Source organism: Ascidiella aspersa, chromosome 1 (assembly GCF_963924565.1).
Source record: "Ascidiella aspersa chromosome 1, kaAscAspe10.2, whole genome shotgun sequence".
NCBI lineage: Eukaryota > Metazoa > Chordata > Ascidiacea > Phlebobranchia > Ascidiidae > Ascidiella > Ascidiella aspersa.
This window is the reverse complement of record NC_139447.1, coordinates 30,039,670-30,062,378: the sequence shown is the minus strand read 5'-3', so window position 1 is coordinate 30,062,378 and position 22,709 is coordinate 30,039,670. Positions and strand designations below refer to the sequence as shown.

Below are 22,709 nucleotides of genomic sequence, written 5' to 3'. Positions count from 1 at the left end.
TTTTCTTGGGTGAATCGGTAAATTAAAGACGCAGTATTCACCGGACAACAAATGCTCTATTTGCCCTTAACTGGCTTTACAAAACGCAAAGCAAAAAACCGAAAAAAAAACGCGCTCGCCAGGTATGTCTTTACTTAAAAGGTTAACAAACACTGAACTGCATTGACTTTAAATGTTATCGCGGTCCCTAAAAGTAGTTTCATTACACTTTTCATTAGTAATATGGATGACGACATGCGAAGTCGAATTTTAAACCAAACAAACGCTTTTTTTCGCGCTTTGCGCCAACACTTTACTGCCTTCTTAACGTTATTAAACACGTTTTTAAGTGCAAAAACGATCCGAGGCCCGCCTGATTCACAGTTGTTCTAACATGAAAATAACACTATTCTTATTTATCATTTTGTGCGGCCCGCAGAGATCTTTCCGAGTTTGGTTTTGGCCCCCGACTAGATAAAGGTTGCCGACCCCTGTTCTACAACATTAGAGGTTTACAATTTCTAAACTGTTTTACAAAACGTTTTTTTTATATAATTCTGTCTTTTCCTTGACACCAAACAAAAATGAAAGCGAATCAATTCGTCTTTTATTGTTCCACGAAACCTGATACTATGCTATATAGTACTCGTAATGAACAGCGCAATACAATCAGATTTAGAATAATAATTTATCTTAACAGGATCTAAATTTGGTTTTCAAAACGATTTAACCCATTTTATGTATAGTTACATAGTTTTCACATAACCGAATAATGTCAGGTTTTAATTTGGCAAAGCCAAGTTTATTGTATTGCAGGAGGTGATAAAAATATTTCACTGCAAAATGTGCAGAAACTACGATTAAATTTACAATTTTGCCTGGAACATAGCCTGCAACACAAATGCTGAAAAAGCACCACAAACTATAGACAACCACGAAGGCATTTGGTAATTAATTAATTATATTGCAACAAGCGATTCTTTAAACTTGCTAGATAAAAGTAAGTTAAAAACAACTAACGACATTGCGAAGCGATTTCTATTTATAAAAACTAAAAGAAGCCAGAATTAAACTCTTTTTTGCTTGTGTAGATATTACCAATATTGCAACTAATGTCGTCAAGGCAAGAAGGAAATTCTCTTTTGCTTAAAACAACAAACGTTCGACGATTATAATCATGGATAAAAAATTGTTTCAGACAGTTTACCCACAATCTTAACAAAGACACACGATTTTTTGAGGCGAAACTAGGAAGTTCTGAAATAGTTTTGTTGCGTAAACTGCTACTGCTGACAAGCGTGCGAGGCCCAGAGACATTACTGTGACTTCGAAGTGATGAAGTTCAGGAAATCGACGCACGTCACTATCCCGGTGACACTCTCCTGCTCCGCGTTTTTACCTGTAAAAATAAACGCGATTACAATGGAGAAAAGCCAGACTTTTCATCAAAACGACAAGTAGTAGTTTTTGCTAATAATTGCATTTTTTATAGTATCAGATATATCATATCTGTGACGTTACGGTTTGTCAGTACACAACTTCTGAAGAGTTGGATCAAAGTTGTATGCAAATGTTGTGTTAAGTGTTCCGTTTGGTTGAAGATTTCCCTTAAGATAAAGTTTTGACAAAAGGTAACGTGCACTGAAGCTATGGTTGCTATTTTTACTTGTCTGCATCGCGCAGTGGTACAGGGACGGACCCACTTTTGCCGAGGTCGTAAGTTCGAACCTCACACAGCACACATTTTTTTGCCCAGTCTTGCTTACACAGAAACTCTAGTCTAGATTGATCGACTGATTTATGTTACGTAAAGGGACTTATTGTGGGGCTCGTTCGGGTTACGCACACATACTTTAGTAATTGTCATAGGAGATTTTGCATCATTATAAGTTCGGATTGGTGTTGGCGTTGGGTTCGGCTAGCGATATTTAGTAAATTAATTTAGCGATATTTATTCAATTAACGGAGTACGCATACATCGATCAGTGATTATAGGCGGTGATTTAAATTACTTTGTTACAACCATAAATGAGGAAAATTATAATGGAATATTCAAACTGGTGATAGCTATTATAAAAGCAAAGCTATAATGACGCTCAATGTGTTTTTTAAACATTTTCCTTACTGTTAGCTCCGTGAAGGCTCTTCCCAATATAGAAAGTTAAAGATTGGCCAAAAGTTGAGTTTTCTGAATAGCCTAAAATCTACATTAAGGTTGGTGCTGATACGCTTTGCAATTAGAGTAAACAATTAGGCAGAGGATTGAAATTGATACAAACAATTTTTCCAGTAATATTAACATGCAATCATTTATCCACACAGCACAAATTACAAAGTTGACCTATACTGGACTTGAAATTAAAAAAAATAGCTGCCTTGAAAGTATGTATCCAAGCGGAAACATCAAATCGGGTTGATTTATACACAAATGCACTGAACGTAATAAAAAAAGCCTTTTAATTAAAGTATAAAAAGTCAGAAATGAAGTCGGATAAGACCTAACCTCGCACAGGAATCCGGTTTACATCGCCAGAAGTCAAATTGGCCAGATCGTCTGAAAAGGATTGGAAGCAACAAACTCAATTAAGGCTCCAAAAGCAACATGCATGATGAGCAGCATTCGGTGCTGATTGTTTCGGGCAAACAATTACTTCTAAAATAACACGCAAAATAGTGTAAAAAGCACCAAGCGTTCAAATCGTTTCAGTTGATCGGAGTTGTTCTTATTTTGCAAACGGCAGTTACAAGCGTTGGAATTAGAATTTATTACAATTTAGAAAAAGCAGAAAAAATGTGCCTTGATAATGGCAACGCCACATACTATATAATAGGTAAAACAACGTGAAGGTGCATGCAGCTTGGCGGACTTACAGTTGAGGTCACTTCCAACCACGATCACGAAATGTTCGGTCTCGAAAATGCTGGACAGGGTTGAGAGCTTTGCAGACCGGGATACCTGCGTATTTTTTAACTTGCCTTTTTACAGCAAAATGTGCGAACTATATGTTACTTTTCACTGTAGTTTACGTGAAAGGAAAATAAAATAAGGTCACTTTAGTTTGAGGATTTTATCCGGCGGTGACGACAAAAATGGCTAAATCTTTACCAACTCAAGTCTCTGGAATATTTGTGCAGTGAATTTATAAAAAAATACATTTTTAGTTTATCTATAAAGTTTAACATTGTCAGAATTTCGCGCTGTAATGAGAAAAACTCGTATTGACTGAAACGTTAGGCGAAACAAGTTATACAAACTATTATATCAAACTTATTCGTTAACTTTGACAATTATACAGCTGCCGTAGAAACGTTTTACCTTCTTGAAAGTGGTGTATAGACAGGTTGAAACGGGATCTAACACTTTAACCTTTCCAGAAGCGAACTTTGCCAAAAGGCTGCCGATCGTCGCCGTGCCGAGAATTTTGCTGACAATAAAAACACGCGCGTTAACATTTTATGCTTTTAGAACAGGGGTCGCCTACATGTCGTTTGCGGTTTACCGCCAATGTAATTTTATCCAAACCGCTACCTCTTTACCACTGTAGCAATCCTGTAGCAGCTGGCTATACTTGAAACATTCGACGATCACGATTTGTTTATAAAAGGATAAACGATCACGCTGCACCACAATTATTTTGCATTTGAGATGATTTGCGTGTTTTTCCTATCACTCGTCGCGTTTTCAAACTCCACACACACTCATATGTGCTCAACAACAGTGATCTATCCCTTCTGAAGCTTTTTTTTGTCCAACGATTACGGCTCCTTTGCTCGATGCGATGGCTTTAGGTGTTATTTTTTTAAAGACTTTTCAATATGTAACTTATTGAAAACAATCAAAAACTGTTAAAGACTTGGCTTTGTGGCAAACCCTGTGTATCACGAGTTTGCGCTGTGCATTTAAAACAAAACGGCTGTACTTTTGTTGATATCTACAAAGGGGCATATTTTTTCGCATTCACTTTAGCGATTATATATTGTCGTCAAAACGTAGTAAAAGTGTGGTGGGGTGTCAAAAAACAGCTTTAGCAAAATTGTCTGTGACTTTGCTTAGTTTGCTATTGACCGTGACAAGGACAAGTTTGCCGACATCTGTTTTACACAGTTGGTGTGCTTCTCGTCTAGACTTGTTACAATGCCACATAGAGCGGGAAGCAGGTGAAATTTTCTAATTAGTTTGTCGAGAGAATAATTTATAAAGGTGAAACAAAATAGCTCAACGTGGCCGATTTTTATGAATGGAATCGGTATTGAATCGCGATTGATATCACCCTATATATACTATAAGTATACAGTATCGGATAAAACTTTTAGCATGACCTAATATCGTTTGTCAAATTGGATATTATTTCATACCAGCAAATGCGTTTACCCCTTATCACGTTACCGATATTTATTGGGCCATTAGAATCATTATGTTTTAGGTAGGCATATATTTTCCCAGTTAATTGTACGTCAGTCAACTCTTTAAAACGTTTACGAAATAGACAAATTGGTTTAGTCAGGTTTAAGGCCTTGAACACAGGATTGCTGCGGCATGTTTGATTAATCCAAAAGTTATAGGCGCTTATGGTCAAATGTTTACGATTCGGGTCGTATGCAGCCGCGAGCGAGCACAGTAGACCTGACAGCAGGCTTTCCGACTTTTTTGACGAGCTAGCAAGTTGTCATGAGAATAAGTGTTTTAAAATGTCTTCCAATAAAACTGTGATAAGCAGTATAATTGAACGTTTACCCACTTCTAGCTCACGGTAATAGCTTGTTTCAAATTAAAATACTTCATATTATACTTCCCATATTCCTTGTTTGATAACTTTTTTTCTAAAAACTAAAAGCAATATGTTATTTGCAATGATGAGGTTTGCAGGACAAAAAAGTTATTTAAATTCGGAAAAACACCTTTAACGAAATATCCCCTTTGAGGTGAACTAGCAGCACATGGACAACTATAAAATGACGATCGAGACAGGAAATGAAACCATATCACTTAAAAGTCTATATTTTTGTTAAACAAGAGTAAGGGGAAAATGGCGAACGAGAAAAAAAGCAGTTCTCAAAAACATTGTTTCACCAAACATATAGGACAAACAGTTAACAAACTTTTTTAGAAATGGCCGGAAAATTGTTAAGATTGGAGATCGCTTGTCGAAAATAAAATTTAGTTGTCGCCTTATATGACTAATTAATATAAAATGACGTAAATTAACTAAAATACAAAAATGACGTTTGGTTTAAACTTTCATCAACATTTGACGTAGTTATGCAACAAACATTTTACTTATAAATGGAATAATAACCGTCTAAGTGAGTCAATTATGCGGTCAGTCGGAAGAATCAAACCCGCTGGTCGTAGAGCTCAGTGGCCCCTGCTATACGCTCCAAACGCAGCTGTTTAGGAAGTCAAAAAAGTTCAAAGGCATCAAAAAGTCTCACCCATCCTTGTCCACTACTGGAAGTTGGTCGAAACCTTGTCTCCTCATAATCTTGATTGCCTCTTCGCAAGTGGTCGTCGGCTGGATTGTGAGCGGAGGCTGAAGCTTCATTTGGGAGACTTCAAGGTCAAACCACCTGGCGTGGGTATCAATATCAAATGTTAAAAATACTGGCGTGATTTAGTTGCCTATGGGGGATGTGCCAAGGCTAAAGCGTGTACTAGCTTTGCAAGTTGCATGTCATAAGCATCGTACGAGTTTACAGAAATAATCGAGTTTAAAAATACGAAACTGTGCGATTTTAGTCGCATATGAGGAACACTGTTCTCCAGCTATTTGTAACATTAGTTTTTGCTTTTGACTATTACAATGAAACTTTTTAATAATAGAGCAGATTGAAACGTGGGAGTTATTACTCAAAAAAGGACTTAAATAACTTAAAAAAGATTTAATTAACCCGAAAAATCGAGGAACACGAAAGAGCTATCAAAAGCATTTTTATTATATCTTAAATTAAACAATAAAATAAAAAACAAGACGCTTACCAAAGGCTTTTCATTTCTTCGTTGGGAGGCAAGAAATCCCGTTCCACCATCCATTCTTCCTTCAGGTGCTTAGTCCTGAACAAAATAAAGCACAGTCGCAACGTCAAAAAAACAGGCAAGGTAAAAGCTGATTTTTTTTGTAAAATCCTATTGTATGTTTTCAAAATAGGCCGATACAATTTCGATTTACCGATGAAACAGGCCGGCATTTCACTCCTATCGACATACCTGTACGATAAATAAATATAAGTCAAACTAATAAAATATATGAGTCAAATAATAAAATTTGTTACTATATCTGTATATATAAAAACGATCATTCCTATAAGTTGACGAAACATATCGGTATAGGTCCAAAAGAAATGATATCGCTTTTTGGTATAGTTTCAAAGAAATGATATCGATCAACCTCTAAAACTCTGTAGTATTTGGTCTTTAAAAAACTGGGCAAAACACGCAAAAACAACAGGTTGGTATCAAAAAATCAGATTAAGACAAAAACCAAGAGTCATAAAATAGCCTTACATGTAGTTTCTGATCGAGTCCGGCAGAATGACAACGCATTTCTGTCCTTCCTTCAGCTCCTTTGCAGCCTCGATAGCAACGTAAGCCGCAGTACCGCTGCTGCCACCTGATGGGAAAAACGTGCTAATCTGAGACAAGCGACAGTTTTCTTAAATTGGCTTGGCTGTTTGCCCAACACTGGCGCTCGGTAATTGGAATGAATGAAGATTTTAATACAATACTTAAAGCGCTAAGCAACAAAAACAAGGTGAGGGGAGTCAGTATTAAAAACTCTGTAGCCTTTCCTACACATAATCGTGGATCGCGGAGTCATTCAGTCAAACAAAAGTGTCCCGCAATGAGTAACATGTTGGGCAGGCATGGAGTGTTCAGTGTACAGCGTACACACATTCTAATAAATGCATTGAATTGAGCTTTTTAGAAAGGTTGCATGGCTTAATAAAAAGACCATCGGGCAGCGTTAAGTAAACTTTGCCACATTTTTCTAATCAGAATATGTTTCTCACCACAAAGTAGGCCTTCCAATCGGATGAGCTTTCTGGCCATCACAAGAGACTCCTTGTCCTTTGATTTGTACCATTTGTCCACAACCGACCTGTAAAAAAGGCGCGATTAAAAACATTTTGTGCCGAAAACCAGGAAAAAACGCGAAATGCAGGACGTCAAAGATCCGCGTGCACTTCCAGTGAAAAACAAAAACTTGGTTGTGGGACTGGGACGGTATAACTATTTAACTTTGCAGCAAAATGACTTGCGTCTATGTTCCTTTACGCCTGCGATTAGCCTTATGATTATTGGGCCGTAGATCAAAACAGTCGTTATGCGGTTGGACTTATAATGTGATACGAAAGGGCAGTTTTTTTACCTGTTCAGGACACTCGGTATGAAGTCATATCCGATTCCTTCGACCTCGTAATAGGTCACGTCGGTCTTGTTCAGTTCTTCTGGCAGCGCAAGATCGGAACCTTCGGGATCGACCGCGATAACCTTGCAAGAAATGCATTAGGATTCACTTTGTGTAAGCGTGTGCATATTTTCTTAAACGGTAAAACAGAATTCTAACTAATAATCAGTTCATAAATCTTTTCAAAAACAAGGCGGCAACACGAACATTCGCTAGTTCGATCAGTTAACGAGCTCTTTTTAGCGAGGAATTAACGAGCAAGAATCTCACAAACGTAATTTGGAATTACGAACGGTTCTCGCCAACACATCGCTAAAACGAGACGCACGGGAGAGGTAAAATATAATACATATTTTTTAAAATATAAGGGCGGCTGATTAAGCAAAATTGTCGCTGTAACGTCGTTTAAAGCTTTCTTTAGAGGAAACGTTTTTGACAGTTAAATTATCACAAAAGCAATTTTCAGAGTGACAGCATGTAACATGTACGAAATTCCTTAGGACTTTTTTTGGGAAAACAGCGTTTGTAACTAACTGAAAATCTATAAACAAATATTTTAAGACAGGTGCAATAATTACACTGCAGCCAAAAGTGCTGGTGTTCTACTCGTGTTACTTTCATCATAAAATTACACAACTAAATTGAATCAGGCTGCGTATGAAGTTAAGTATTCATCTTTCACTGAAAAGTGGTAAAAGACTACTTTTCATCTAAAATTGAAACAGTTTTTCTTCTATTTACTAATACACAACAATCTTGTGAGTCAAAACTGATTTATGAGAATTTATGCATTTTTATAGCAAATCGAAGGGCAGATTTTTTAAACAATTGTGGAGTTTGTGTTTGTTATTGTTTTCTGCCAGAAGGGTTTCTTTTTGGATAAGTAAAAAGCATTTGTTTATTGCAGAATAAATAAATCTTGAAAGATGCTGTGCTTTTTAAACAATTGTTGGGTTTGTGTTTGTTATTGTTTTCTGCCAGAAGGGTTTATTTTTGGATAAGTAAAAAGCATTTGTTTATTGCAGAATAAATAAATCTTGAAAGATGCTGTGCAACTGTTACACCATTTGTTCTCATACCCCGAGTCTAGCAGTTAATTATAAGAAAATACTATTTTGATGCGAAATATAATGTCCGGATATCACGTTTCTGTCATAAAAATGCTCAAATTTTTGCAATAGTATTGAATATATGTGTTCAATAAACTGACCCAAGCACCAGTAAAAAGAGTCGTGATACAAAATTGTTGCGTTAACCTCAAACTTTAACCTCAAATGTCCTTTCGTTGGCATTTGTTGGTTTTAAATCAATTTGTAGACCGTGTGAAAACGCCTCAATGCCTAATCCTGCCTTTTAGCATGTGAATTTGAAAATAGTTATGCATCTATGTTATTTATATTATGCGTCAGCAATATTATAAACCTTTCAAATTAAAATGTAGTAAATTTCAATTTTATTCATATCGGCAAAATTTTCAGAACACGAATTAGGCGTAGCGAAGTGGTCCGAAACGCCCGTTTATGTAACGAGAAATAGAGCGAGATATGCCAAACAAGGAGTGGGTTTGTAATACCAAAAGTAGACCTAATGAGCCCAAGTTTCGTTACCGAGCACGCTTAACTTAGCTAGGTATGTTTATATAGCCGCCATGGGTTAGCTTAATACAATATCAACAATGAGTCAATACGACAGTGATTTGGCATCGTAGAATGTTTGGTCCCATCAGAGATATTTTATTAGTTTACAGAACAAATTAAACGCTCTTTTTGTGCAACGGAAAGCCTGTTAGCTCAAACGGTTTTAATGAATGCGGGAAGCAGTAAACTAGGTTACACAGGAAACTAAATTGTCCGTTTGCAATGCCAAACAGCCGGCAGGCATTTTGTATTCGTACAGCTTTAAAATTGGATGGATGGTGTATGTATTTCTCTACTTTCATGCGTGATAATATTGCAGTTATCTTTTTTATTTTATTGAGCTGTCGTTTGCAATATGAACGACAAGACGACAGTTACTTGCAATGTCCCACACTACGTACCTGGCATTCTGGGCATTTTTCCTTAAACTTTTTGCCGATCCCACAAACAGTTCCTCCAGTTCCTGCCCCTGACACCAGCATATCGACGTGACCTGCCAAATAGTGTTCGTGCTATTTTAAATACCGCTGAACTTAAACGATTCTGCTTTCCAGACACGTATTCAACAAACCATTAGTGTGTTTTGCATTAAATCGTTGTTCGGCGCTTCAATTTTATGTCCTTGGGTATGACGAGATGTCATAAAAGCCTTAGGGCAGAAAAAGGGTGAACTACTACTGCTAGGTAATATACTACCAAACTGTAATACACAATTACGTTTTGTACAATATGATACTTATTTTCATGATCTAAAAGAAGCGTGGTTTTCTTAACGGTTAGCGGCTCTAGAAAGCAATCTCCCCCAGGAGTCCTCAGAAGCTTAGCAAAACTTGCTTCATTCTTGTCAATGCTGCTTTTCCAAAAAAATGACTCAATGTTTTTGGCAGAGATAAGTTTTATCTTTAGGCTTACCTCCACATTGCTCAAGGATTTCCTCAGCAGTCGTGTCGTAGTGAGCTACTGGGTTGCCAGGGTTGCGGTACTGAAAAAGTAAAAATATTTCTGTTAACCGTACTAATGAAAGCTTGAAGAAATTGCACCAGGTAAAATATAAACCAAAACAATTTACTGTTTGGGCCTAATAATGTACGAATGTACGCTTATCACGAATATCTCGAAGCTGGATGATTAGAAAGAGTTTATAAAGTGAATTATTAAATTTGACCATGTTAAACAAACATCTATATATAATATATACATGATACTCTAAAAAAACATTATTTTATTATACAAATAAAAGAAGACTATTACCACAAAAGTGTTTTTTGGGTAGTATATCAAATTTCAGGCAAAATGATAAAAAATAAATGTAAATCAACTGACAACTGACAGTCAATAGACAACTGGGCACATGTACCAAAAATAGGCAAAGCAGGTAGACTTGTTTTGCAAATGTTTGAACTTAATTTTACAAGAACAAAGAAAAGTACTTTAGGAATTTGTATCTAGCAAGAAGTTTCAAAAACCTGGTCAAGGACCACAGCATTTGGAATTTCTCTCTCCAGTCGCTGTGCCACTCTGATGTGAGACTCCGGGGCATCAAATCTTGCCGATGTTGGGGTTCGGATTATCTCAGCTCCAAGTGCTTTGAGCACATTCACCTTTATAAAAAAAATGCAATTTGATTATATTGAACATGCTTGTAACTATTTGATGAATACATTCCATTAGGAATCTAGCATTTTGATCAACTTTTCCTATATTAAATTTAAATTCACAAAAAAAATTCAGTTTTTCAATTGATTGGTACCAAATAAGTAAAAAAATTTTAACTTTACAAACATTTCAGTGAAGCCCAGTTTATTTATTCTTACATACCTTTTCCAGGCTCATTTTTTCTGGCATTACAATAATACACCGGTATCCTTTAACAGCTGCTGCCAGAGCAAGCCCAATTCCTGAAATAGTGGTAAGGCTTTTAGATTATTTTAAACCCAGCCAAGCAGGGAACGATAATATGTGTAAACAGTAGGACATTGTTTAAATTAGCAGTGCCTAATGTTTTTTTCAATGCACCATTTCTATGTTTCAGACAGTGGTTGAGTACCACCTATTTGAAGAAATTAGCAAAAACATGCAATAATAAGCGCTGGTAATGTTCAACAAAATAGGAATAATAAAACAAATACCAGAAATAGTGAGTATAAATGCACTATCATTGATGCTGGCAATTAAAAAAAGGTTTGGTAAGCAGAAAACCAAAAAGATATTATAAGGTTTTTTTGACAAACTATTGTAAAAAGTAAAGTAGTTTCCCGAACAAGACTATAATAATATAAATAAAAATATTAAAAGCCATAATATATGTTTATTATGGAAATAACTAAAAAAAGTGTATTGTGTTCCAAAGGGCTATAAAACTCTTCAAATAGTAAACTATTCTCAGGGTGATGGATGATAAAAAAAAAAACAGTTGCTTATAATGATAGAACAAAAACAGGATGTGTGATCATTGCTAATCCACATAATTGGAAATTTGAAATCTTTATTCACATTATGGTAAAGCCAATGTTTTTTTATGTCAACTCAAATGACATACAATATGTCATTAAGTATACTGTTGTAGAAAATAAGTGTATGTCAGCATTAGATTCCGGAATTAATTGGTTTGCTTGGGGCATACTTTACATTTTTCTCATATGGACTTTGACCTAAAATCAATAAAGACTAATGTACTAGGACTTTGTATTGACTTGAAACCGCCACATGAATAGGCCAGTATTTACCAGTGTTGCCAGAAGTGGGTTCAATGATTGTGTAGCCTGGTTTGATCCTTCCTTCTTTTTCCGCCTCCTCAACCATTCTGAGGCCAATGCGATCTTTTACCGAGCCACCAGAATTGAAAAACTCGCATTTCGCCACTAAACAAAACTTATCCTTGAGTCTGACAAAAATGACTTGTAAGTGTTAAGAACTTATTTTATGAAAAAATTCCCAAAGTAACTATTTTTCCCTCTTACAGAATTCCATAACAAACTAGTGCTCACACAATTGGCATTTAAGGCCGTATTCTTTTTCCAAACGCTCCAACCGGACAAGTGGTGTATTGCCAATTGCCTCAAGAACAGATGACATTATTCTTGTTCGGTTTGCATCCCTGGATAAATAACAAAATGGGTTTTTCGATTTGTCTAGTTATACATACTTAGAAGTGTTTAGTAAGGCCTTTTAAGCAAATGAGGTTATGCTCACAAATACAATACCCACCAACTTAATAAATTTACACAGAAACAATGTATTGAACTTGTCTGACTTTTTAGGATAGATAAACGTATTTAATTGTTTATAAACAACTTTGTTGTAACAACTTTACCTTGACCAAATGTTCCAAAACGTTTTTGAATATGTATTGACTTTAAAACAGTAATTTTTTTAATTTTTAAAACTGTCAAATCCACCCATTTAAGGACAGTATTTTAAATAACAAAGGCCGGAGGCTGCAAGTTCGACATACTAAAATATTTCATTTGATTTACCGTAAATAAACTTTCTATTCTGCTGGTTATCTAATCGACTGGCAAACAAGTTTCATAGAGCTAAAACAATGAGTTTAAAATTGTGTTCTAATACAAATACAGTGTATGTACCTAAGGATTAAACTGCCTCAGATTTTAGCAATGTAAAAAACTTACGGTCTGTAATGGTTGTGGGGGGAGGGTGTGGTGGATTTTGCCTCCCAAGTACATTTTGGTGGCAAGTCAGGCCTCACCCATGATTCAGCATCTCCAGAGTTCTAAAGAAACACACAAACAGAATCGATTTGTACTATTTTTGTGTATCGTAGCCTGATTTAGGCAATTTAAATATTGCTGGTGTGGTCTAAATATTGTAGTTAATATTGCAGAAATGTATATACCACTTTAAACATTTTGCAACATTTGTTTAAATATTTTGGCTTAAGTAAAATGGTACCGCTTTAACTAATAATAGTTTATTGCAGTGTTGTAAACTAGTCATTTTGAAATGACATAAGTACCAGTCAAGTCTTTTGCAAAAAATAACAAGTCAAGTCCCAGTCAAGTAATTTTGTCAGGAAGTCCAAAAGTCATGTTATTGACATAAAAGTAAACTATTATACCAATAAAATTGGTAAATTAATCCGATTATAATTATAAGCAGAAATTTAACTAAAAAAAATATGCAATATACACTGTATATATTATAGAGCACTAAAAGCGATTAATTTTATTTGACCAAATGACTTAAATCCAAGTCAAGTCATTTGTCCAAAAGACTTGAGTCAAGTCAAGTCATTTGGGTCAAACGACTTAAGTCAAGTCATTTAAAAACTGTGACTTAAGTCAAGTCAATGACTTAGCGATTACAACACTGGTAACTTGATAGATAAAATGACAAATATATTTTTAAAGATGTTGGGAATGGTTGAAGTCGTTATGTAAAATATAATTGAAAGTTGATGCTTTACTTCGGTTATTCGTTTTTTATTGGTAAAATACGGTCTCTCACTGCCTAAAAAGTTTTTTCTCTAGTTTACTAAAAATAAGACTGGTATCTTAAGGTTTTTAACTATTTCAAGAACTCGGCAGTCTGGGTATCCTAAGTCAACAACAATGCCTGCTCAATATATTACCTTTACGGGACAATGCGTCATACTGGCTTGAAATCTTTTCACACGTGTGCTACTGGCTGCAACAGGTTACTCAGCGGACTTGCGTCAAGAGGAAAACATTGTAGTCTTTCCAAGCTTATATTCCCGTGGTCACGCATCGGCGAGATTGCCTTGCCTTTTTTTCGGCCAATAAAATATCGCCGCCACGAGGTTACTACCGAACAATTCCAGCCGCAAACTGATGCGGAACAACAAACATGGATGTTGACCAATTGGTATGCCTGGTGGTAGACACACCCCTGTTAAATATTGTCTAAATATATGGATGGTGTGGCCTAAACGGTATTGTATATTTCAACAAGGTGAGACATGCCCACCGTACTATCTGAACTCCACTAAATCGAAACTAAACAAACTGTCGTAGCATTTCAAAGCGCATACTGTCAGGTCGCTTATAGATTTATTGTACATTCAAATAATTGAGCATAGTTCGCTTTCAATAAAATAGCTTACAGCGCAGTAAAAACACGTGTTGCCAGTAAGGCATGCATTTGGTGAGTGTAGTTTTCAATCAAGCAGCCGCGTGACACTATATAGCTGCTATAGAACAAGAGCGACTGCGTTGGGGATAAGCTAAGCCGAAATGCCGGCTGGATTTGCCAGAACGGCCAGGAAAGGAAAAGGGTGTTGAGGTGAAATATTTAACACTTTAACAGGCGAACATGCTATAATTACAAGCACAAACAGACAAGCGTCGTTTCTCTACAGTATAACCTTCGCCGGTGCGAAATGATACTTCTACGAAAATTTGTACAGTAATTTTTTTCTTAGAAATCCGGAAGTGAAATTTCACCCTTGATTCGCTAACCATCCCGACCCTGCCCTGAAAACGAGTAATTAAATCAGTGTTTTCTGAAAGGTGCACATCTGAATTAATGCACAACACCAGGGGCGGTTCCAGGGATGAGGAGGGATGAACATTTTCAGGGATAGCACCACAAAAAAATTAGTTATTTGGTTTAAATTGGTTAAACTTTTAATTTAAAATGGTAAATAAGCCGTCTTACGGCAGTGTTTTTTGACCCATATCTTGCGAGCCAAAATTGAGTGGTCGCTTAGTATTTTAGTCGCGTCGAAAGAAGTTTAAAACAGTGATTCTCATCAGAGTTTTTTATTTCTATCTTAATAATCACGAAGTAGGCTATTCCACGTTTTTTTATGGGCGGACGCTGGGGGCACGAGGCCATGCAACTCAATATATAGTTTTTGGTTGTTTTAACCATTGAAATGCCATTTTTGTGCTTCGGTCGAATCTTGTTACGCAATTTATTGGTTTACCGGTACCTGAATTGAGAAATTTCTTTTATTTCCACAGTAACGTGAGTATACCGTGGCACTTTCTCATGAGGTTTTGCCAACTCAGTAAATGCTATTTTTCGGGCGCTTTGTGAGAATCTACTATGGCTGCTGTTGTGTAGGTATTAACATCTCTTTTACTAGAAAGTTAAGAAGATAAACGATTTTTTTTTGTAATGGCGCAAATTTATACGATTTTCTTCGTACTGATATACAGCTTTTTAAGGTAATTATAACTTGTTTGCTAAAATCACTTTGATCAAGGCATACCTCAGGATAATTTTACAAGCATTAAGAATGACGCGATAATGGTAATTTCTCTTGGTGTATTATGAGAGGCGAGCCTAGCCAAGTAAATAGCGCTGTATAGAGGCGACCAATGGGCAATAAAATGTGCACTTACGGTCACGTTATAGGCCATTATGGGACGCGGCCTTAGAAAGCTTACTCTGGAATTCTACAACACTATAGGAACTCAATTTAGACCCCAAGTTTAATGGTCACTTACAGTACGTATGTTTAACGACGTAAAATTTAGGTAAAGTTCCGAAAATAATGCATTTAATGCAGCGGTTCAACCATAAGCATTTTTTAACATTCAAAAGGATTTTTCTTACGTTGGATATTTTCATGCAAAATCAGGTATTATACATCGAGCTTATAGGCAAAAATCGGAGTCTTATAAAATCGCGCTTATTTCAACGGTTAATACTTTAAGGCTTTAGAGCACTGGTCCTTAAACTTTTTTCCTTGCTGCATCCATTTAAATCACTAAATTCTCGTAACCCGTTCTACAGTTGCTCAGATAACAAAGCCTTTGTAATTTTATTTTTATACAAGTATACTGATAACACAGCAACACAATATAAAAATGTGAGTTAGTCCTACATTTAACTGAGCAAAAAAATAAATAGTAGTAATACATTTTCTGTGTATTATTCTGCATCTCCGTAGCTCCTTGAAACAGTTCTTGTACCCCCGGTCAAGAAATTTTGCTGTATAGTATTGGTAGAGGTAAATACCATAGCCTACTTAACCTAGGTAACGCCCGATATTTCGACTAATATGTACACATATCTTTATTTTGGTTTATTTTATTTGCAGAAGCTTTAGCGGAAGTGCAACTATCAGCGTCGTTGAAAGCAAAAAAGGTTTGTTGAGAGCAAAAAAAAAGAAAGTGTGAGAGTAGAAAGAGAGTAAGTAATAAAACACGAAGGGTCTTATGTACTATATATTATTATTTTTCCCGAGACAGTCTCTCATATTTCTCCTACAGTTTCTAAAATATTGGCTACTTCTGTAACAATCAATGAGATGAAACAGTTGCAATTTAAACAAAACTTATTAGCGGTCACCATAACCTTACAAATATGCTTAATGCTAGCCCACTTCAGGAAGTAAAGGGTCACCTTTGGTGGTGATACGGCAGTACACTATTTGTGCTTTGAGTATAAATATAACAAGTTATATCGTATTTTTTTCTTTCGTATAGGTCTACTCTATACAATTCAATGCTTTGTGTGATTGGTGCAGGAGCTAGGATATTTATCAGATTGTATGGCGCCATTTCAGTACTTTATTAGTAGCAAACCAAAACTTGCTATATAAAAAAAGAATACAAAAAAAGTTACAAAAAAAAACATAAAAGAGCTAGCAAGTGCTAAAACAGAATAGTCAAAAAATACAGAAAAGGTAAAATGCGATAAACCAATTAATAATGAGTTGGCTAATAGGTTTTGATTTGACCTAAAAACTGCTTTTAATTCATATTTCTTGTCGGATGAAACTGTTTTATAACAATACCGACACTAACTTGCTTGCATATATGTGACAACCAATAATTGCAAGCTAAACATAATTCAGGGAAATACAGCCTTTCGCTCGGTAGCAATCAATTCGAAATCCTCTGGAATGAACACGACATAGCCAGAGCCTTTTGGTTCGGGCATCTCGCCAGGTTTGGCGTCAAACCTAAACTTCTGAACCATTGAAGTTAGAAAGAGAAACAGCTCCATTTTAGCGATTTGCTCGCCGAGGCATAATCGGGGGCCCACCGAGAAGGGAATAATATATTTGGACTTGACGAAGTTGCCCTTCTCGTCGATGTGTCGGCCCGGGTCGAACTTGTCAGGTTGATCGAACACGTTCGGGTCGTTGTGAACAGCCCAGAGGTTGGATAACACCTGTAATGCGCCAAAAAAAAATGCTATTAAAATTATTGTGAGTGGGTAACACAAGGCTTGCAAATATGACATTTACTTGCGCATGATCATTAAAGTAATTCAGAATATCTTGAGATACCGTTCTTCACAGCCCACTATTAATAAGCCACTAACTGTAACAATACAACCATTAAAGCCATATTTTCCGGCGGCATATTGCTAATAAGCTGGCAACATTTTAATGAGATCGACATACCCCAGTGCCTTTTTTGATCTTTAATCCATTGATCTCGGCGTCTTCCGTTGGACAATGCACCGCAGACATTGGGAAAAGTGTATGGAATCGATAAACCTCTTGAATGAAGGCATTGCAGTAAGGCATCTTTTCTTTCATTGAAAATGTAGGAGTGTCTTTATCACCTCAAAAATGTAACGTACCCGGTACCGTACTGTTAGATCGTCTGCATGGGGCATTCTTACATAATCTAATTCTAGTCGATTACTACGATTTGAAATACTTCAAAGTACACGTCAAGCCCAGCGTTTTACAGGCTAAATAGGATGTGGTATAATCGTTTTTTGTTCGTTTTTTTTTCGGGGTTTAACTCACCATCCGAAGCCGCAATGTTATAATCGGTTCACGCGTCACAAGCCAATGCGAAATCAAAATCAAACGCAAACGCCATTTTTCGTCTCTTGTTTGGTCGACCTTAAACGCAGAATGCTTTTCTTTTTCGTTATTCGTTCAGGTTGGCTGATTGACAAGTGCGTATTCGATATATGACAACGCTAAGTCGAACCTTTTTTGTTTTATTATTGCTAAAAACTTCGAGTTAGGGATAAGCTAACGTTCTCGCTGTTCGCTTTCTGCGCTAATATCCGATTTTGGCGTAACAACGGCGGCATTTTTTAACCGAAGTCTCTTAAAGAATGGTAGAACTGTGGCTGTTCAAAGTTTCCTTTTTATCTAATGATGTTACCGCAAAATTATTCTTTATGAGCATATTCTAAGACCACGTGTATTGTGTGTAATTGAAACAACTTATTTTCCCTCAACCGCAGGTGGTATTTTAGCTGATTTAGCACACTGGTCGGCACAGATGCTGCGATAGTCGCGGCATAAACACGCGGGAAAACAATCTTAGTTTTCTAATACAGGTGACGAAATACGTGCTTGTAATTTAACGTATAGTTTCGTACATGAGACTTTGGAAACTGCGCTGCTGATAGTCGAAACATGGTCTACAAAAATCAATCACACATAGCCTACTTTACCGTCTCGGTTTAGTTTTTCTGCACACTAAGCGGTTTCGACGCACGTGTTCGCTTTGCGTCTTAAAGGTTCGCTTTTGCTGGACGTTAATTGGCTGTGTCTGATTATTTTTCATGACGTCATTACAGTCACTTTTTAATGACGTTATACTCGTCACTGTTTTATGGCGTCTTTGTTCATTAAATGATAAAAAATTTAAGTTACACCTAATTTAAGTTACGTGAATGAGTAACACCGGAGACAGGCTTGAGATTGAGACTAGGCGAAACCGCACATTTGGATCGGCAGCCCTGCTTGTTACAGAAACTGAAGTAAGGGTGCGTGACTGTGCGTTAACTATTGTAATTTTAAGCGAAGCTGTTACTAGGGAGGTTAGGTTTGACAACCAAACGGTTTCTGAAATGGCAAATCCTGCTTAGATTTGTCAACTAACGGAACGACGGTCAGCCGATCGACAGACAAATATGTATAAAAGCATAATACATTACAAACCCTAAATCAACGGTACCTATAACATCCTTAATTTCACTGTAAAACTTTTCCTGCATCTGCGGATAGCGAATAAAGCCGAGCAGCGACCAGCATAATGTGCTTGTAGTGGTCTCTGTCCCGGCCTCAAAGAGTTCTCGAATGTAATGAAGAAGTTGCAATTTCTGGTAAAAGAATGCTGTTGAACGACAGTAACCTAGCTACGATTTCGTAAAAGAACGATAACCTAAACACGGATTCGTAAAGAACGCCTGATAATCGACAGAATCACTTGGCGTTGAGCTACTAATTAGATTTCGGCCTTTAATTGCAACAGTATAGTCTTTACTGTGAAAGTCATTTAAAACGTAACGTACGGTGAATGTGTCTGTTCCTTTGTTTATTTCCACGAGATAAGCATCGATAAAGTCTCGGATGACTTCTGGATCCAATGTTTTTTTGTGTTCCTTAACAATGTCATCGAGAATGTCTTGAAAATTTAATTTAATATGATAACATTGTTAAAAGACTTAAATTGGAGGAAAACGCAGCGAGCAGTCTATAAACGTATAACACTTTTTTGTTGACCTCGGCAAGAAAATGATTTTGAAGGAATTACTTTATTTAAGTATCATTTTACAAGGTGACAAAGTTTTACTCAAAAAAAAAAGGATCACGGTTAAAATGGTTGAAATATATTATGGACTAATTTGTTATGAACATAAACTCTAAAACATTGAAACATCGACCCGGTGACCTCACCGCATTTCACTTTTCTAGGTATTCTTTGGCCTACAACACCATACAATCACATGACTGACCAAGTACTGCGTGAACGTCGGCCAACATTTCCTTAAATAAAAAGAAAATCGGTGGAATGTTTTTCAACCAGTTAGCATACATCAGTGCCGAAATCAAAATGGTTCCTTTTCGGCTGCCAATCCTGCGTTAAAAAACATCTTGTTCAGCTTAGTGGGAAATTATTTCTGCAAATGTCAAGAAACAGACAAAATAAAACCATCCCTTTTAGTAGTTTTTACGAAAGGCGATGATAGTATGTATACCAAAAGTCAAACTATAGAACCTAAAAGCTTCCAGTCTATAAAAAACGGAAACGTTGCCGCGAGATTAACTCTACACGGTCAGTAACTTCGTGTTAGCAACGTGTTTTTATTAACTTTATGTATTTTCACACACACGTTTAAATTATTTTGTAAAATTAGTATTAAATAAACTTATTACTAAACTCATGAGAGATATATTTTATTCTGTCTTACCATTTGTTTATCAGTCTTATTAGGTTTTCAAGCCAAGGGTCACCGTAGGGAAACCGTTTTCCAAACACAATGCCACTAATTACATTCGCTACAGTGTGTGTCATCAGGGTCTACATCATAAAAGACAAAACAGTTGGTTTCTAATTTCGCTGCATGAGAAAAATAAAGGTCACCGACCGTAAACTTACTTTCACTGGAAATGCCTTTCCTTGTTTTTTGCGTATCTCCTCTGTCAGAAAACTGGTTTGTTCCATTATCCTGTCTTCCATTCCTCGTTTACCAAGGCCAAACCTAAATGCATTACAAAACTTAAACAAAGGACCAAAGCTTTGGTATTAGTACAATTGCATATAGTTACCCTGAATAAATCTTGACAACAATACTTTGAAATATTAATTCAATTGTTGAAAACCGTATACATATCAAACAGATCGTCACATGCCTTTTGCAGCTTGTAAGGATCATTTAAGTTAAGGTAAACCGTAATACACTTACAAAATAAACCCAATAGTCAAGTGTCGAAAGCATTGTAATCAATTTTACACCTTAGCTTATTATGGATTACAACCGACCATAGCGAATATGCTCTCGTTTTTTCGTTACTTGTTGTTTAGAACGTGGTTCATTGTTGCTTTGCTTTCTTTTATTGTTGGCCTGGTGTATACTGTATATATATATATATATATATGTTTTCGCCTTTAGTTGCAACTATATTGTCCTGAAGGAGATTGCACGAATTTGTGGTCTAAACGTTGGTACTTTAATAAAATTTTGCCGGAAGAACAATTCTACGGAATTAAATTGGAACTGAACATTAGTCAGTTGATTTTACCCGATAATGTTCTCAAAGCAACCCTTAACAATTATCGCCATATTAAGGGCTTTACTCGCGAAAAGTCTTCATGCCAAATCTTCGCTGAATCTTCCAAAGTTTTCCGTAATCAGCCATAATCAGACCATGTCCTTGTGTAATCGTTCTATTGGCGGGAATGCTGGGCCTTCCTGAAAAAATATGGCCGTTTTTCACCAGCACCTGCGCGAAAACAAAAATGAAAGGGACAAGGCGTTTAGCGGCATATATAAAAGTTTGCTATCAACATAATTTACAAAAATATGGATGTTACCCACGAGTGAAAGTACAATAATTTTCTTATCGGATCGCGCTTTAAGAGATGACGTAAGTTATGTCATAATCGGACGCCTAAACAAGTAACCCGAATAAACCTGAGGTTGTCGTTTGATGTCGTGCACAAATATGCAACTAAAATGTAAGTCTAAATAAATCCAAGAATATGGCGGGACGGCCTGCTATTAAAGAAACATTGTTAGGTATAAATAATAACTCTTTTGGTACCGGTATGGTGTACCTGCAAAAAATGTTTATCGGGATTGTGTTCTGGATCGATACGGCTTACTTTCACCACTGATGGCAAGATTATTGTATAAAATTGAAATATCACTGTACGTTCGAATTGTTTCATATGGAGTAAGACCAAATTAGGGCTAATACCTAATAGTCGTTATAACAACTAAATCGACGAAAGGCCTAAAGCGGTCGAAATAAGATCTAAGGCAGAATAAGGCATAGGCCTATATACAACATTTTTACTACACACTCAACACCTTATTCCATCACACAAACTACCCTAATAAATTTAACATTAAACCAATTTTTAACCTTTCCTTTTACACGGTCCTAACCCCAAAGTGGGGCAAACAATCCGGCACAAACCATAGGATCCGCAACAGCGCCATCCAAACTAGGGGTGTCCCCTATCCGTCTAATATCTTTCCTACAAATTTAGGCGAAATTTTGCTTATTTAGGCCCTCTACTGATAAATTTGGGACTCGGGTTTAGATCTTATTTAAATGATGTTTTTTTTTTCTTATTTAAAATCAAAGTTTGGGAGACAGGTTTAGATCTTATTTAAATCATGTTAGACTTTATTTTCTCGTGGTCATTACTGCGTATTTGACCTCATTATGTCGTTGGTTATAATGGTAAAGTATAATACAGTATTCTGAATTACATATTATTGCTTTGCAGGTCTTATTGTAGACTTCTTCCTTACTGTTTCTTTTGAGAATACTGCTGATTTATCAAAAATAGTTTTATTTTATTAGGCTTAGAACGTACCGTGTTGATACTTTCGATGTCATTCAGAACAACCCAATCAAAACGACCCATCCGAACCGTCATTATGGGGCCGTAATGCTTCGACCAGCTTCTAAATACGCGCTCGGGGTAGCTGCCTACAAAAGGAATAACTCCGAGCAAAGGTAGGCCCCTAGGTCCAGGGGGCGAGTCCTTTGGCCTTCTGTACCAGTACAACATCATTAGACATAACGTTGCCACAACAACTGCAGGAAAGGCTATGGCTTCTAACATTTTAAATGAATATTTGCTGTCAGGAGAAATACCGGTACTTTAGGTCAGTTTTAATCGTACAACTAGTGTCAACTGCTTTGTCTTACATTAATAAGATTTTATTGTTTACCTACCTAAAATAAAACCGATTAACGTTAGTAAAAAAATAGAGACATAATAACCTACTTGCTAAAAAACTTTGCTGAAAAACG

General features: G+C 36.4%; 2 protein-coding genes across 5 annotated transcripts; both read right to left on the bottom strand.

Moving 5' to 3' along the window:
• Nucleotides 1–564: 564 nt before the first annotated feature.
• Nucleotides 565–13,709, bottom strand: LOC146169689 (cystathionine beta-synthase-like). 3 transcript variants are annotated; one of them, XM_083390571.1, is made up of 17 exons: nt 13,614–13,709; nt 12,655–12,755; nt 12,010–12,119; nt 11,749–11,883; nt 10,841–10,920; nt 10,489–10,623; nt 9,935–10,004; nt 9,424–9,515; nt 7,347–7,468; nt 6,988–7,076; nt 6,482–6,587; nt 5,957–6,031; nt 5,413–5,547; nt 3,296–3,404; nt 2,851–2,935; nt 2,483–2,533; nt 565–1,378 (listed from the first exon to the last, which is right to left on the bottom strand). In XM_083390571.1, the coding sequence occupies exons 1-17, from the start codon at nt 13,632–13,634 to the stop codon at nt 1,296–1,298; spliced, it is 1,599 nt and encodes a 532-aa protein (XP_083246697.1). In that variant the 5' UTR covers nt 13,635–13,709; the 3' UTR covers nt 565–1,295. The 3 variants fall into 3 exon arrangements, with proteins under 3 accessions (XP_083246697.1, XP_083246705.1, XP_083246710.1); XM_083390579.1 differs by lacking the exon at nt 2,483–2,533; XM_083390584.1 differs by lacking the exon at nt 565–1,378 and having other exon boundaries at nt 2,481–2,632.
• A 2,966-nt stretch (nt 13,710–16,675) lies between these two features.
• LOC146169688 (cytochrome P450 2U1-like) lies at nt 16,676–22,515 on the bottom strand. 2 transcript variants are annotated; one of them, XM_083383264.1, is made up of 9 exons: nt 22,267–22,515; nt 21,016–21,161; nt 20,317–20,419; nt 20,129–20,238; nt 19,673–19,794; nt 19,229–19,341; nt 18,892–19,036; nt 17,367–17,530; nt 16,676–17,131 (listed from the first exon to the last, which is right to left on the bottom strand). In XM_083383264.1, exons 1-9 carry the CDS (start codon nt 22,465–22,467, stop codon nt 16,808–16,810), a joined length of 1,428 nt encoding a protein of 475 aa, XP_083239390.1. In that variant the 5' UTR covers nt 22,468–22,515; the 3' UTR covers nt 16,676–16,807. The 2 variants fall into 2 exon arrangements, with proteins under 2 accessions (XP_083239390.1, XP_083239397.1); XM_083383271.1 differs by having other exon boundaries at nt 17,367–17,497.
• Nucleotides 22,516–22,709: the final 194 nt, after the last annotated feature.

Coding starts and splice junctions, on each gene's coding strand:
- LOC146169688 (XM_083383264.1), bottom strand. CDS start 22,467: ATGATGTTGTACTGGTACAGAAGGCCAAAGGACTCGCCCCCTGGACCT. Junction 20,239..20,316: donor GAAAGGCATTTCCAGTGAAA/GTAAGTTTACGG, acceptor TTTATGATGTAG/ACCCTGATGACACACACTGT. Junction 19,795..20,128: donor ATAAGACTGATAAACAAATG/GTAAGACAGAAT, acceptor TTTTTAACGCAG/GATTGGCAGCCGAAAAGGAA.
- LOC146169689 (XM_083390571.1), bottom strand. CDS start 13,634: ATGACGCATTGTCCCGTAAAG. Junction 6,588..6,987: donor ATTGGAAGGCCTACTTTGTG/GTGAGAAACATA, acceptor TTTTCCCATCAG/GTGGCAGCAGCGGTACTGCG. Junction 3,405..5,412: donor CCAGTAGTGGACAAGGATGG/GTGAGACTTTTT, acceptor TTTTATTGTCAG/CAAAATTCTCGGCACGGCGA.